This window comes from Vipera ursinii (assembly GCF_947247035.1).
Source record: "Vipera ursinii genome assembly, chromosome: Z".
Lineage (NCBI taxonomy): Eukaryota > Metazoa > Chordata > Lepidosauria > Squamata > Viperidae > Vipera > Vipera ursinii.
Window position 1 is genome coordinate 91,359,792 of NC_139517.1, and position 18,317 is coordinate 91,378,108.

Consider the following 18,317-nt stretch of genomic DNA (forward strand, 5'->3'; position numbering starts at 1 on the left):
TTTTGTTTTTCTTGTTTTTTATTTTTATTTTTTACTTGTGTTTTGTCATTATTTTACTGGAATGAAACTTAATAAATTTCTATGAAATATCTTTTTAGTACCTAAATATGTATCTATACGAGTGGTCTCTCTGGAAGAAAAGTAGAATAGAAGCATAATCAATATACAGTAAATATTGCTTGTACTTTCTGTTAATTCTACAAATTAACAGAAATAACATCCGGAGGTTATTTCTACATTACTACAGTTACATACTAAACTATAATTAGCTAAAATTGTAATCAAAATATTTCTTGAAGATGATGAATTATATTGAATGTGGTAGTAAGAAGTTGCTTTTAAAATTGCTGGAAGGTATATAGATAGAATGTTAGATTTTATAGTTCCTATTAAAAGCTCTTTTATATCTCTTTTATTTTCTTTTTCTTTAGCAATGAATCAAAGTTATGACATCTGCAGTGGAGAAGCAATAGTGCAAAAAAACCAGAAGGATATCTGTGATGTACAGGTAGAGAATGATTACTCATACATAATAGAGTTTTGGGAATCCCCTTTTTATAAATGTCATTTCTAATACTTGTATACTACCCCACAGTCCTCCTAGACATAATATACAAAACTACATGATTTTGTTTGGGACTTTCTGCTATTTAAAGGTCTAACCTCTTGGAAATAAGGTGTGTGATTACACTTCTACATTTATCCTTTTACATAGATGAATTTGTAGTACTTTCATATTCTGATTTCTTGAATTAAGGTGAATATAACTGAATTAATACATTATTTGGGGGCAATAAAATTTGCAGTTGTTTTAGGAAAAGCTTAAATCTCTTTAATAATGTAAAAAGATAAAGGTTTATAGTTTAATTCCTGAAAAGTAATGTAAAATTTGGTCCTGGGTAGACACTTGTGCCCAAGGAACAAACTTTGGTAAAGTTCGTATTGAGATATAGTCTGATGTTGGTAAAAACATATGTCCCTATCAAGTGGACAATGCATTTCTATTGCAAGATGGTAGCTACCTGTCCATTCATGCAAGAAATTGCATCACTGCTATTTTTCTGGAATATATCCTACCTGCTTAATAAGAACATTATTTTAAAAAATTGAGAAGAAAAAAAATGATGTGACTTTTGTCATTTGCCAATTCGAGCAGTGTTTCTTTTTTTTTTTTTAAAAAAAATCCTTCTTCAAACCTTATTGCATTTATTTTTATGTAGACGGCTGACTCCACCACTAATTAAGATGTGCTTTTGAATTAAAGGACTTGGCAACCTAGCCCTTGAGGATATGGATAATTTCCCCTGTTGACTGTTTAAAATTCAATAAACTGGAGACAAATTATTATTTGATGTATGATAGCTGCCTTCAACTTGATGTTGAATTGAGATGAACAGATGGGGTGGATTAGGCCACATTAATTCACTATTATGGGAGTTGGCTCATGTTGTTTGAAGAAGGCTGATGACAGTAATTGTAGTAACATTTTATAAGATCAAACCTGATGCATCATAACAGACTGTGTTGATTGTTTCTGCTTTGGGTAAGTACTATCTGTGAAGTTCTCAGTATTAGTAGAGGGCAGCTTAACTCTTTGGTCCTTCTATTTAATGATAAGTATATTTAAATATGTTTTTAATTAATTGGTTTTAATATATATGCACCCTGATTTGCAGATCAACTGGGTGGCCATATAAATTGAATATATGAATAAATAAATACACGTTTGCAATTTTAATCCCTCTCTTCTGTAACCGTACTCCTTACATCTGGTGACTTTCAATTGTGTTGGTCCAGAGCTTCTACCAATCTATGCAGGAAGGGCAAAATTGGAATAGCTATATTAGGAAAACTATAAATAAGGAATGGCATGCTATTAATTTCAATATATAATGAATATTTTTAAATTTATAATATTCACTAAAGAACAGTTGACACATTTATCATTTGGTTGCACATCATGTCCAGACTATTAGGTTTGGTTTTTGTTGTTGTTGTCCATATTGAATTTATATAAATGCTTATTTCAAGGTTTTGTTGTTCAAGATTTAAAAACAAAGGAATTCATTAAGTATTCATCTGCTCTAATAAGCAGCATGGTAACAAGATTATGCGAGTGAATTACAGAAAACAAAAGTATTTCAATTTCAGTGAATCCAGACATTTAATTGGTCTGAAAACTACTGTGAACATTTCACAAAACTGGCAATATGCATATTAGCTAATACACCATTTTTTTTACTTTATCGAAATTATTGGGTGTTAAACTGAGATGAAACAGATAAGACCAGCACAAGACCAGATATTAATTTGCATATTTGGACATTTGGTAGCACTAATGAGCTTGTCGATCGGAAGGTCGGCAGTTTGGCGGGTCGAATCCCGAGTGCCGCGTAACAGAGTGAGCGCCTGTTACTCGTCCCAGCTTCTGCCAACCTAGCAGTTCGAAAGCACGTAAAAATGCAAGTAGAAAAATAGGGACCACTCCGGTGGGAAGGTAACAGCGTTCCGTGCGCCTTTGGCGTCTAGTCATGCCGGCCACATGACCACGGAGATGTCCTCGGACAAGCGCTGGCTCTTCGGCTTTGAAACGGAGATGAGCACCGGCCCCTAGAGTCGTAAACGACTAGCACGCATGTGCGGGGGAAACTTTACCTTTACTTTACTTTAGCACTAATGAATGTATTTTTCCTGTAAACAAAATTATTATTGAACACTGTTTACAAAGTAATAAGTTATCAATTGTGTATGTAATCATTCTGTTCAATAAGGCAGTAGATTTTATTGGTTTGCCAAGTGTGAATCAGAATCCTAATATTTTTTTTGCTTCTCTAAATTTCTCATTATGTCTCAAAGTGTCTTACCTGACAGAACAATACAGAGGAAGCTGAATTTATAGATTACACTAATAATAATGTTGTTCATTTGTATCTTATGCTAAACCATTGTATTTAATAGTAAGCCTAATACACCAAGCTAACCAATTCTGATTTATTTAATAAAATATGCAGAAATAACTGCATGGTTTACTGTCATGTAGGGTTTCTTTTGTTATACAAATAGTTACAAAGTGATAAATGAGCATCTGCAAGTTCATAAATGGAATGCAAATCTCAAGGTTAAGGAAAGCTGAGATTAGTGTTTTGTGATTTTTATTGTAGTCAGCAGAAGTTTTGAAGGTCTGAGTGTAAAGCAAGAATAGTTCTGAGGACAAAAAATCCTTTTTAGTGATATTAACCTTAAAGGGATGACAACAATTTTTTCTCAGTTTTCTTTAAGAGATTCAATTATTTATCTTTATATCACTTTTGACTTATTCATTTATTAGTGATAACTTTGCTTTTAAGAATATAATTTTCTGAGATCATTTTACTATAATTAAGATAACAAGATTTTGCTGTGTGCTATAGAATTACTATACTGTAGTATTCTTTTTTTCTTTTCAAGCCAGTTTGGTCTAGTGGTTAAGGCTCCAGACTACAAACCAGGAGACTGTGAGTTCTAGTCTTGCCTTAGACATGAAACCAGCTGGGTGACTTTGGGCCAGACACTGCTTCAGCCCAATGACTTTACAGAGTTGTGGCTATGGGAAACATAGAAGGAGGAAGTCATATTAGATACATTCACCAGCTTGTGTTAGTTATAAAAATAATAAAGATGGGATAAAAAATTGAGGAAGAAATCTATCCTGTTTCAAGTGTTCTTCACAGATTGTTAGGACATCTGGTTTCTTCAATATAATTAAAGCTTACATTAATGATCATGCAGTTAGGTGACTTTGAACCACCTCTCCTTCAGCCTCAGAATCTATTCAAGTGCTATTAATTTTTATTATGATATAATTAGTGATTAAAAGCAGGATAAAGAAATAATGGATAAATGTAATCTTGTAGGGAATGAACTTGTAGAAAATCTATTTAAAATGTTCATTTTTTTCACTTTATAATCAAAATATTCAAATTTTCACTTTGAAAAACAGGTAACCTTCACTTAGTAATTTGGACAGGAGTTTTGTTGCTACATGATGTGGTAATAAAGCATGACATGTGACTGGAGTGCTTAGAGACAGAAACTGCTATATTTCTGGTTGCTGTCATTAAGTGAATATTTGCCAGTTACCAAAGTTAGGATGTCATATAGTCCCTGCTTGAGACCTCCCATTGATTTCCCCATTGACTTTGCTTGTAGGAAGTTGTCAAATAAGGTTGCAAGTGTCAGTTACATGACTACAGGATTATGTCATAATTGCAAGATGGGCACCAAGTTGTAATACATACATTCTGCATTGTTTTGACCACAACCATTTTCCCTTCGTCCTACTTAACATAAACATCCTGACATATTAGGATTTACTACTAGATCCACATGTGGAATTTGATACCAAAAAAGGTAGCACATACATTTTGGGATAGGCTTTAGTTTTGAGTTGGTTTTCCAGACTCTGTAGTACTTCAAAGAGTAAACAGGATCATGACAGAAACAAAATGCATTTCTTAATTAAATGCAGTTAATTATTCCTCGTATTTTACTACTCTCATATCTGATTTAAATTTCAGAGGGCAAAACCTCTGGAGCAATTTTATTGTTTATTGTTGCATTTATGTTCTGCCTTTTTATAAGTTTAAGGTGGAGTTTTCTCTTCATTCCCTCTGAAGTGAGATTGACTAAGATAGAATAATTGTTCAGAATCACCCAATGAACTCTGCAGTCTACTGGGTAACTTGAATTACGAGCTTTCTGGTAACAAGCCCAAGTTCCTTATGACTATGCTAGCCATATGAAAAGATGTAATTTAGATTCTTAAATTGTGTCTCTTTTGCACATAGAGACATTTGTGTATAAAAAATACTGCTAGTTATCTTTCACAGACACTTGATAATATCTCCATACAAAACATTTATTTTTTATAGATGGTCATGCCTGAAGCAACAAAAATCAAATACATATATCTATAATGTACATATCTTTTGTCTTTTTTATCCATATGAAAAGATGTAATTTAGATTCTTAAATTGTGTCTCTTTTGCACATAGAGACATTTGTGTATAAAAAATACTGCTAGTTATCTTTCACAGACACTTGATATCTCCATACAAAACATTTATTTTTATAGATGGTCATGCCTGAAGCAACAAAAATCAAATACATATATCTATAATGTACATATCTTTTGTCTTTTTTATCTAACATACTTTAATAGTTATATGTTATACATAAAAAAGGGTGGAGTGTGTGAAATAAAAACTTGTGCTGTTATTTTTAGGAATGACTCTCTTGCTGTCCATCCTTTTCCAGGCCTGTTCTTGGCTAACTTTCCAATGAATTTGTAACTTTTACTGTGGTTCTCTTATGTAACAGGAAACAAGTTGACGGGAACAAACGCACTGCCTGCATATCAGCTGCATCCATAAAGCAGCTTATTTAGTTCAACATTGCCTCTGTTATGTTAAGGAGAAAGCATCACATAGAAGGAGAAGGTTGTGTGACTGTTTGGTGCCTGTTTTGTTTTTTTTTAAAGCAAGAAACAACGATTTGCTCAGCATAAAATTGGAACAATTCAGAGGGTGAAATGGAGAAGATGAGTTTTTGGTGAAGTTAAAAGTTTGTGAGGGTCATGTCCTGGGATTGTGGATTTAAATATCTTTTTCCTTTTCCATCAACGCTGAAGGCAGGAGTTATGTGCAAGCTTCAAGAACGAGAAGATATTGGGCACATTGAACTTGTCCAGAAATTTGCAAAAGAAAATTGTCATGGTCCACAGGCAATCAAAAGAGAACTAGGGAATACTGACCAGGTAGGACATTTTTCCATTTCCCCCCCCCCCCAAATAGTAAAGTAACTGGGTACAGTCCAGGAATGATTCATAGTGGAATTAATGAAATTTAATTTTCAGTGTAATTCTGTAATACTTACGAGAAGTAAGAGCTGTTTAACTTAGTTTACATACATTCATACATGGGATAAAGGGAGTGAGGGAGAAAGGGAGAGGGAGAAAGAGAGAGAGGGAAAAAGAGAGAGAGAGAGAGAGAGAGAGAGAGAGAGAGAGAGAGAGAGAGAGAGAGAGAGAGAGAGTTAGCCATAATTGATGACTTATTTCATATCTTTGAATGGGACTCATAATTTACATTTTGCATCTGGCATTTTTTCAGATTCTTCCCCTTCAAAAGTGTACTTTGAACCAGGCTTCCCAACTTGGCACCTTCCAAATGTTTTCCTATCAGATGGGGAAGGTGCTAGGATGAGGAAGAGTTTTCTCGAGCTGTTTAGACTAACAGACAAAAAGTAATGCTTCTAAAGTGTTGCAGTTATCTATTTGATGTGTTGACATGATTATATTGGCTGGGAATTTGAGAATTATAGTCTCAGGGACATGGAGGGGATCCATGTTAAAAAATCCTGAATTAAATTACTTGTAACTCATATGACAATCAAAGGGATTCTCCTTAGCATTTAATCTAAAGATGTGATGTAATTACACTAACGTTTGATTACCAATATATGGTAAGGTTTTTATTTTGGCATTTAGGAAATCCATTCAAGATATTCAGGTGTTCTAAGAAGTTTTACATTCTTAAAATATGTGATGGACTCTCTGTTCTTGCATACTGACATTTCCTGCAAGATATTGCTATTTAACTTTGAATCTCAGGCATTTAAATTAAATTGAAGAAGTCTCTGTTCTCTCAGTTAAGAGGTCATTTTTCCTATGATGCTTTAATCCTGTCTTTCTTGTTAATTCATTTAATGTACTAGATTTTATATACCACTATGTTTCTTCCAGATTTTTAAAATGATGATTCCCCATCATTTCTTGTAACTGACTATGTTGGTAGGGGTGGATGGTAATTTAAAATAATGGAAAATAATCGGTTTATTAGAGTCTTTTTAGGATTAATTATATGTGACCAGCATACTGGCATTACTGGACAACCTTGGAACAACTCTTTTCTGCAAATGTTGTAATAGAGATGGCAAGGCAAGATTTTTTTTTTAATTTTAGGAGTTATTCATATTTGGGAGTACATTGTATTGTCTTGATTTCCAAAAAGGGAATTTGTGGAGTCCTATTTCTATCTGCAAAACAAAGGACCTTTCTGTTTATAGTATTCTACAAGTCCATGATTTGTCTTATCAATTTTTAGGGTGTATTTTTTTCACTTACTTTTTCTCTCTTTCTCCAGTAATGCTGCTTGTTCATATTATTTATTCATTTATTTATTTAATCACATTTGTATAACTGCCCATCGCACATAGTGACTCTGAGCGGTGTACATAATAAAACAACCAAAATACATAAAATCATTAAAACATCCAATTGAAATTAAAAAATAAAAGCACAATGAAAGAAAATTAAAACAACAGAATGGTGTCAAAATGTGCAAAATTGCATTCAGTTGTCCTGTAGTTATCTAGCAGACTCCATTTTGCCATAGTTTTAGGGCTTTCTGGAAGTCCAGAAGGGTTGGGACCAGCCTCACCTGGGGGGAAGGGGATGGTGTTCCATGGCAGAAATGGTTTTCCTCCTATGTCCTGCCTGATTAAACTCCCTGCTAACAGGACCCATAAAATGCATTTCCTGCTGAACCAGATAGAACAGGGAGATGTAACCAGGAAAAGGTCCCTCAAATATCTCAGTCCATGCCATCTCATTGTTACCTAATTTATTGTTTTTTTTAATCAGGTTATGTTTTTGCAGTGTGATAATTTATGTTAAATTGATGCTGCTTTTAAAATGATATTAAAAATAAGTTCACAAAACCCCACCAAAAACAAATTGAGTAGAGTGCAGTGGAGTAACTTATTGTTCTTTTTTTACACCTCCTCAAAACTGAGTTTCTGCAGTCCAGTGGCAAACTCCCAAACGATCATTGCATTTTAATCTTTGGTGGGAAGCAAAGCAAAGATAACACACAAACTCTTAGATACACTTAACACATTTAAAAATGCTAAGAAAAACTTAGCCTGCTTACTTAAGTGGATTATACTATGCTGTGAAATCATTTGATACCAATGTGCAACAAATAAATAATAATAAACCTGGGGCCAGTGCTGCAAAAGATGGGCAACTATACAATGAAGGCTTTGATTTCATCCCTTGATAATTTATATAACATGGTCCATAATTAGCATCATTTCAAAAGGAAAGATATCTAAAATATTTTGGAAATAGTGGAATGTCACAAATGGAATGGAACATCTTGGCACTGCTATCTCAGCACCGCCAGCTTGCCACGGCCATGTTGCTGTGGACCTTGGTGTGGCCATCTCAGCATGGGACAAATTGTCATGGGAAACTTGTCTTGGAACAACTCTATGTGCTTCCTGTAGCACTTCCCTTTATGGGACACAGCTGTCGATCACAGTGTCATGATGGGCTGCATCTCTGGGTCTGGTGTTCCACGGACACAACTGCTTGGTCAGGTCAGAACATGTCTGTTCCATATGGCTGACTGCTGTGTCAACATTGCTGCCTCCATGAGAGAGGCACATCTAACCTGCTGCCATGCCCATGCCACATTCATCTGTTTCTTTTTCCCTGCAGACCCTCTTGGGAGGGTGGCATCCATGCCAATTTTGGTGTTGCAGATCTCTCCTTCAGCATGCTATCATGATAGCTCCCAGTGGAGAGAAAGGGCAAGCAGGGATGGTGATAGCTGTCTGGTGACCATTAATGATTTGAGTTGTCTCAGATCAAGTTTCCTGTGGTGATTTGTCCTGTGCCAAGATGGCCACACCAAAGTGGCTGTTGCCACGTGGCCGTGGCAAGTGGGCAGTGCTGAGAGGATGTCATTGATATGTCATAGACCTTATTGTGTAGTGGGTTTTTGGAGGCATTAACCAGATTGGGTTAATACAACAAGATTTATTACAGAATAAACAGGACTGAGAGTAACCGACAGAATGAAAGCTATTTATACTTGCCACCTCTAAGTGGTGACCAATCAAATTAAAAGCTGGTTTCCCGCTCAAATCCAAACTTTAGCTTCCCTCCAAAACAGTTGGAGACACATTTAAATCAAACACATTAACCCTTAATAACAATATATAACAAACCTAATGGAAAGTAACATAAATGAATATTGGTCCCAAGCTGTGAGATGCTTTATGGGTAAACTTTTGATCCTTTATCTAGATTCCAGATGCTTGCAGGAACCCATAAAATTGTATAAAGGTAAAGGTAAAGGTTCCCCCGCACATATGTGCTAGTCATTTCCAACTCTAGGGGCCGGTGCTCATCTCCGTTTCAAAGCCGAAGAGCCAGCGCTTGTCCGAGGATGTCTCCATGGTCATGTGGCCGGTATGACTAGATGCCAAAGGCGCATGGAACGCTGTTACCTTTCCACCATAGTGGTCCCTATTTTTCTACTTGCATTTTTACATGCTTTTGAACTGCTAGGTTGGCAGAAGCTGGGACAAGTAACAGGCATTCACTCTGCTACGTGGCACTCGGGATTCAAATCGCCAAACTGCCAACCTTCTGATTGACAAGCTCAGCGTCCTAACCCACTGAGCCACCGCGTCCCTTTTTATAAAATTGTATAAAAGTATATAAATGATTCTCAGCTCATTTACATTAAAAAGTTTCAAGTCTTTCAGAAAATCTCAACAAACTGAATGTGATTTAACACATTACATTTGTTAATTGATTAGATATTTATGATCTCACAAGTAACCTGCATCTGCATAATCTTCTCCTCCCTTTCCCTCCCTCCAAACATCCCAATTTAAATTCTATATCGGTTTATCCATACATTCACCACATATGTGATAAAGAGAACTGTGGTTCTTGAAAGCTTGTCCCTTTTATTAACATTAATTGTCTGAAAAAGAACTAGTAGATTTCAATTTTCACCTCATTAGGTATTCAGTATTATTTATGTACTATGGCATATTGAATTTTGTTTTTTTAAAAAGACTTGAAATTGCTGACCTTAGCTAATAGAAAATATTAGAAGAGTTTGTTTTATTTTTTTTCTCACAGTGTATGGGAAATAATAGTTGCCTTATTTTGCTTGATTATGGAAGAAGTAGCTATTAAAATAGCTGACAAAAAAAAAGTTAAAACTCATAATTGCATTGTTAGGTAACGTGTTTTTGCTCCCATTTTTTAAATATATATTTGTAAATTTAGTATATATGCTGCCCAAGTGAGCACTATATTCGTAAATTGGGAAATATCTTTCTCTGCTACATACTAATTTAGGATGTTTCCTAGAAATCAACACAAAATTGTTAGAATCCTGGAAACATAGGCCATGTATAATATTCAACCATTTTTTAAACCCACAGTCTAGTTTCACAAAAAATTTGTGGCAAACTGAATAAATAACCATTCATAAATAATGCTTTTAGTAAATGTAAAAGTCCATAAATTTAGCTTTTATTATACAAACACAGGAAATGAAATCACACTTAGGGGCATAGGATTGCTTCATTTGTTTGTGTATCTTTGGGTGAAAAACAATCCCTTTGCTGATCTATTGTATTGCATCATTTAAACTTTTGGTGTCATCTTTCTTTAACCTTGTGCTCTATGGAGGTTTCAGGATTAAAATGCCTGAAATTTTCAGTTAAATTAATTATAAATTTGAGAATTGTAGTTGTAACATTTAGAGGGAACTAGGTTGAAAAAGGCTATTACACAAGAAGTGGTTAACTTTTGTCTGTGAAATTTGTGAATTGCCTTTCTACTGAAGCAAGTACTGAAATGGCTAACAAAAAAACCCCATAATAAAAATTGGAATCAATATTAGCAATATAATCAATCAATCAATGATAATATAATAATGAAAACAAGTCAAACTAATAATTAGAACTTGGGAGAAAGAAATACATTTTTACAGAGTTTAAAGGAAGTAGAAGAAAAGCTTTCTCCCACTATTAGCCTAAGACTGTGAGAACATCTTCAGAAGGTTACTCCTCCAGATCTTGAGGCTGGAGGGGTTCATAATGGATAAACCCACTAGAATAATCATATAAGCAAGCATTAATATAAAACCTTAAATTGAATTCAGAAAGTATAGGTCTTATCTTTTACTACAGGCATTCTGTACATTCCATTAGCTAGCAGCCTAATTTACGGTATTTTGCAGCAATTGCAACTTCTGGCACATTTTTTTAAGGGTAGCAACATACAAATCATCAGAGTAGGGTTCAGTTATTTAATTAATTAATTTCTATAGCTGCCCAACTTAGTTAAGTGACCCTGGGCGGCTTACAGTGCAATCAGTATGTTGATAAACTACATGTGAAAGTTGTCGAGACTCAGATATTTGTCATGAGAGAGGCTAGAAAGCAGGGGATCTTGACTTCAAGTCACACCTAAGCCATTAAAACCATCTGGGTGACTTTGAGCCAGTCACACCCTCTCACTGTGTTATATAGTGTTTTCCACCTTGAGTTATTTGTAAAAACAATAAAGGCTATATGTATATATGAATGAATAAAAAATAAAGATTTTTTTAGATATGTCAACGATCAGCAGTTGCCCAGCCTCAAAGAAGCACAGGATGATAAATTAATTCAGTCAAAGAGTTTCTTTGCCGGAAAAGAAAATCCCAGAGATGAGAAATCACAAAGGAAAGAACTCTGCCTTTATGTTTACAGGTTGATCAGCTATTTTAGAGGTATCTTCAAAGTCCAGGGTCCGAAAAGTCCTTTTGAAAAGGCAACTGGACAGAAATGTCCCAGTTCTAAAGAAGCTTCTTGGATGAGAAGCGTAACATTTTCAAGAAAAAAAAAACTAAGAAAGGCAAGTTTCCTTTTGAAAAGCATCTTTGGAACAACCAGGACCTGGATGACTGAGATTACTTGTAGACATTCAAGGTCTATAGCTTGGTCAAGCTGTGTCAAATCAAATGTCAAGAAATTTCCTGAGTTTTTTCAACGAATCCAGTGCTGCGTATTAATAACATACTTTCAGGTGTTTACTCAGTGGGGAACATATTAAATAATAATACTTCGTGCTTTGGAAGCAAAGTAATTTATGCAACATTAGCGTATGTATACATTTCTGCTTAATTTACATAATTAAATCTGGCTGCAGAATTTGAGTTTCCTTGAATTTGAGTTTGACTATTACATTAGAGTTCAGTGTCATGCCTAAAGAAGAATTCCATTTGCATGATGTCAGAACATTCATTCGGACAAAGTTACAGATTTTGATACCTGACACTAAATATATGATAAGAAATATTTAAATTTGAAATTGTATTATGTTTAATTTCATTTGCTGTACATTCTAAACCCTGAGCAAGTAACACCTTTAAAGCTATAAGTGAAAGTACTACTCTGAACATAAGGATTACTATATCTTGAAGGCACTACTATTCTTTTTAATTAATTTGCTATTTATGAAGGGAAACAGTAAATTATGTTACTTTCATTTATTCAGCTGTTGAATAAAGCTTGCTCTACACATTGTGCTTACTTAATAGTACATTTAGTGGAATCTTTGTAGAGAGAATCGGGCCCCGTATGTGCTTGTAATTGTGTAATTTCTGCTCTTCTTCTTCTGCTTAGCCAGGACTTGCTACAAGAGGAAGTGGCCCTATAATAATAATAATAATAATAATAATAATAATAATAATAATAATAATAATAATAATAATAATAATAATAAAGTTGGAAGGGACCTTGGAGGTCATCTAGTCCAACCCCCTGCTCAGGCAGGAAACATACCATTTCAGGCAAATGGCTGTCCAGTCTCTTCTTAAAAACCTCTAGTGTTGGAGCATTCACCACCTCTGGAGGCAGGTTGTTCCACTGGTTAATTGTTCTAACTGTCAGGAAGTTTCTCCTTAGTTCTAGTTCTTGAATAGAACTTAGTTCTCTCCTTGACTAGTTTCCATCCATTGCTTCTTGTCCTGCTTTCAGGCGCTTTGGAGAATAGCTTGACTCCCTCTTCTTTGTGGTAGCCCCTGAGATATTGGAACACTGCTATCATGTCACCCCTCACTCTTCTCTTTGTTAAACTACACATACCCAATTCCAGCAACCGTTCCCTATATGTTTTGGCCTCCAGCCCGCTAATCATCTTTGTTGCTCTTCTCTGTACCCTTTTCTAGAGTCTCGACATCTTTTTACATCGTGGTGACCAAAACTGGATCCCTGAGTATCCCTGAGGGGCTTTCTCCTTATCCAATTCTAGAGTCTTTTTAAACAGTTTTACACTTATTCTTAAATGTTAATTTTAAAACACATTTTACTGGATTTACATAAATGGTCTAGGTGTACCATGAAGACATTTGTATTATAAATGAGCCATTATGTTGCTCTAGAAATTATTTAGCTTTTATTTCTTCAGAGTTTGCTTCATCATGTGAGACTTCTGTAAGAAGCAGTGCTTTTTTTGGAAGAAAAAAGGTGCCGGAACTCACATCTTATTAATCTTTTATTAATCTTATTAATCTTTTATTTAAAAAATTATATATTCAGTTCTTAGCAGGACTGGTGGTTGACAAATAGTTAGTTTTTTTTTCATTTTTAAATTTGGGGTCACACTTTTACACTAAAATTTTTAAAAAAGATTTTCAATTCAACGATTTTTTAAAATAAAGAAATTATTTACCTTTCGCACGTAGTCAATCATTGTACACACACCCACATCCACATGTCAGTTGTGTAATGAAACATAATGGTCGCTGCCCGCAATAAGCACTCAGCGCGCAACCACACGACCAATCAAAAACTGAGTAGTGCCACAAGCCGAGCAGCACCATCATAGCCTGCACTGATGAAGTACACATGCATCAGACTCAACACGCAAGCAGCCGGCATGCACCGTTTTAATGATTTTGCCGTCGACCTGCTACGCTTGACAGGGTGATTCAAGTCCATGTGGACCAAACATCAAATTTTCAAAAGTTATTTTTAAAACTTGGAAAATACGTTGAACAAAGGTGCCAGAACTCTATTCCGGTGCATTCTATGACAGAAAAAGTAAGACATTTTTGGTGAAAATAACAGAAAAATGTATAATTATAATCATTCATGGATTAATGCCAGGCAATCTGTAGTATAGCTTAAAAATTCATTAAAAAAGCTAGTTGATGTGAAATATTACTTCAATCAAAGTTTTACATCCAGCAAGCAGCTGTTCATATCAATACAGTATTGTGCCTATTACAGAACACAGTATTAGTTATGTAAACATCCCATGAATTAACTTTTCAATATGTCACATATGAACAATTTCTCTTTATCTTGGAATCTCTGTTTGGCTTGTTGATTCTACCTGTTTTCTTCCATTATATTTTGTTGTTTACAGTATTCAATTGACAAGAAAATAAAGAAAAATTACTGAAACAACTGATTAGATTTGAAAATAAGCAAAATGCATCTTAGCAATTTTGTATTCAATAACAATATTTGTTAAAGGTAAACTTTCATAATTGTATTTCATTTTTCAAAACTTCAGAATTTTGAAAAACTGGGAAAGATTAGGAAAAAAAATCATGGGAGTCACTGTTAGTCACAATATTCAGAATGACATAAAGTGGTTTTGTTAATGCAAGATTTCAGAGCAGAAGACAAAGTTCTTTAAGAGCATCTGAAAGACACCTTCTTGAAGGACTAATTTATAATATTTTGGTACACTCACCCATATACACTGTCATACACATAGGCATTTTCTTGTTTAGCAGAGATTTAGCAGAGATTTAAGATTATTAAGTCTTGCATAATTTCACTAAAATAATATTAAAGCATTTCCACCTTTTGTGAGGCTTTCTGAAAAGGTATGTATAGCAAGCCATTCAAAAATTGCTGCTGCCACAAGGAACACATTTTCAGAAAGCCTGCAAAACTTCCATGTTCTCTCTTGCTTCTTCCATAGTAATCCAAAGTATAAAGTATAAATCTAAATGCCACCCAGTATATGAGAAGTCACTGATTTGTGTAAGAGGCTAATTGTCTGGCCATTATTCTTGCAGAAGAGACTCTGATAACATTGCTGCGTGTTACAGCATTCAATTTCCTGAGTTAAGGAAATCCTGCATTCAAATAATAGTGACCTGTCACTTCAGACATCACTTTCTTTGTATGTTAAAGGAAGGGTGGGAAAATGGGCACATTCTCAAACTTCTTCTAATCCTATTACCAGCCAGTGTTTTCTGGATATCAGAATTGTATGCTCTGATAACTGCCAGACATGAGGAAAGTTAGGTTGTTTCTGGTTTTGTATCAGAGTTGCTTCCTTTGAATTCTTATTAACAAAAATATAAGCAATATGCTAGAAAACCTATGTTCTGAATGTACACACATTTATTTATTGTTGTTGCAACTTTTAAAAAATATCTTAAATAAACTAATTGAACATCTTTTTCTCCCTAGCAGTCATAAGGAAGTATTTTCTGAAAGAAAAAAAAACACTTTTCTGTACTAATTCAGAATATAAAACAGTTAAGAACTTATTTTGAAAAAGTTGCCATCTTAAAGAAAAAAACAGCTTTAGGATGGTTTTACTTTTAAATAGTTTATAAGGCTGTTATCTAAAACAGGGATGTCAAACTGCCGGCCCACAGGCCGGTTGTATCATGCAGAGGCCGCGTCCACTCCAGCTCCGGCAATGCGAAAAAAGTCACGATATGTCATGACAGGTCACGTGATGTGGCGAGTTTGACACCTGAGCTGTAAAATTTTAAGCTTATCAGCTAAATATTAATATCTAAGCATATTCCTAAAGCTAAGTTTTTCATGCACTTTTAGTCAGAACAGACCAATTAAAATCAACTGGACTTAGGCATTTGCTAGATTTAATACCTAGAGAGATTAATAATGTTAAATTCTATAAAGTATAATGTATCTTCCAATCAAATACTAATAGGATGTCCATAGTCAGATTATGAGTATCACTCTATAGTAACCAGTCTCCCCATTGAAAGCTATTCAAGTTGGTATTCATAATTAATTATATTAATATTAATGAATCAGTAAATTTGCAAACATGGGATGTAAAAAAAGGCAAGGATAGTAGAAATAACCATTCCCCTCCTTTTAGTCTATGAATTCTGGATCAAAATAATTATTTATTTGGTTTATTATTTAAACTAAAACATAGAAAGCCTCAAGGAACAGTATTTTCTAAGAACTGTCTTTATGTTAAATCTGCTAACTATAAAATGATTTCACTTTTCTTAAAGCAAGAAAGCAAGAAGTGTTAAAGATGTCTATATAATACACCTACTAGGCAAGAATAGATTGGTTTTATATCTCTTCTCTCCTCAGTAATTTGAGAAGTTTTTCTTTGACATGTAGATTCTTAGTCATAAAGCTATTTCATCTTGATTTATAATATTCTCAGACTATAAAGTACACATGCAGCAATTAGCAATTTTAATTAGCTTTGAATTTTTGTTCCATGGCTATAAAGTTTTATGACATCAGGTGCAAGGCTAGGGAAGATTTGGTTCTTATATGTCAGTAGGGATTTACTACATTGGATTAGTGTGTAAAATTCTTTGTTATTTTTAATCAGTATTTCTGGACTCATCTGTTGTGCCTTTTTATTAAAATACACACAGCAAGTCTGTCCGTAGACTGATATTTTGACCAACTGCTTGGGGAGTAGTTGTTATATTATGAATCAAGGACACACCACCTGAATGAGCTTGGAAGAGGATGGTTATAACTCCATTTCTTTGGACATGATTTTATGTTTAGATTCACTATGAAAGATAAGATGGGGAGGGTCACTGGAATCTGTGGCCCCATGCAAGGCCAGTCTTTTCATTTGTAACATTTAATTCACTGACCACTCTTTTTTACTTTTAGAAAATGATTGATACAGAAGGGAAGAAATTTATTGGTGGCTTAATTTTCTGTATAAAAATCTTAACAGTTTATGTTGTATGATTTATATGACTTAGGTAAATAGATATTTCATAATTTGTGGGTAATATTTTTAATTTCAGAGAACAGAGAGAAAAATAGCCTCATTTTTAAATCCTTCATTAAGGTTATGCCTTTTCCAACACATTTAGGAATAATTGCGCTTGTACTTTTTTTTTTAGGATTTGATACATAAAATAGTACACAAAATGTAATCCTGTTTTCCTGAAACATTGCACTGTTACAGTAACATAATTCTTCATTAACATATTTCATTCTCTTGAACAAAATACTAATTTTCAGTGCACTTCTTCAATTATTTTAAATTTATTGTCAGCTCCCTGTAACAAAAGCTAAAATAACCATGACTTTTCTCTGAAAGTAAAACTTTTTTCTATTGCCATATCATACAGTGAGTTGCATCCAAATTAGATTAAAGCAACGTAAAGGTTTTCCTATCCATTGTATCCAGCTCTAAGGAGCAATGCTCGTCTCCATTTCTTAGCTGAAGGAGCCAGTATTGTCTGAAGAATCTTCCATCATCATGTGGCCAGCATGACTATATGCCAAGATGCACAGAATGCCATTACCTTCCCACTGAAGTAGTACCTATTTATCTACTCTCATGTTTTTAAACTGCTAAGTTTGCAGAGGCTGGGACAAGTAATGGGAGCTCACCCCATTCCACGGTGTTCTGGTCACAACCTGGTTATTAATTTTGTAGCTGACAAGCTCAGCATGTTTAACTGCTGAGTTATTGCGCTCAATTGTTTTAATCAATTGAATTTAGACTATTCATTGTAAATATATACTATTGGACTCTAATAATTTTAATTCTAATTTTAGCTCATATCTAGCCCAATGCCATTTAAAAAAATGTTGGATCGTTAATTTTTTTACTTTTATATGTGTAACACTATTGATTTATTATTGCAGAATAGATGTGCTAAATAGAAATCATACACAACTATATAATTCTATTATTTCTTTTTTACTTTAAATATTCAATAAACCAAGTGATATTTTTGGCGTAAAATGTACATATACTTGTGTACATATATCACATAATAGGTGGTTCTCACCTGCATATAACAAAACCATGGATGTTTATGAAGTGGGAATTAAAGGTTGGGATTTTAGTATCTTGGAAAAATGATGAAAAAAAACCAATAAAAGTCTTTTTAGACAAGTCAGAGAAGAGTGCTCATTTGAATCATTCTCTCCTCTTGGTTAGCTAAAAAATGGATTTTTTTTCTTATTCCATTTTAGGATACATGGGTTTTGTGCTGATTGCAGGAGTCTGGGTTTGTTAATAGATGTAATGCATATAAGAATATTACATTTGTATTCTATTTATTAACCATTTCAAAATGTTAATTCATATAGGTAAAAAGGCTTTAGGCTTAAATGTTAAGGTTTCTAATGTATTAGTTTTAGAGTTAAATAACTGTATATGTTTTAAGATGTACCTATATGGTATTATTGCC

General features: G+C 34.1%; 1 protein-coding gene across 1 annotated transcript in view; it reads left to right on the forward strand.

Annotated features, from left to right (window-relative positions):
* The window catches only part of RAPGEF5 (Rap guanine nucleotide exchange factor 5), a gene marked incomplete at its 5' end in the record, with an annotated part of 119,272 nt that overhangs the window by 43,388 nt on the left and 57,567 nt on the right, over window positions 1-18,317 (forward strand). Inside the window, 2 exons of the mRNA XM_083376175.1 lie at window positions 432-508; window positions 5,669-5,794. Coding sequence (XP_083232301.1) covers window positions 432-508; window positions 5,669-5,794 — 203 coding nt within the window. The remainder of the gene's footprint in view (window positions 1-431; window positions 509-5,668; window positions 5,795-18,317) is intronic.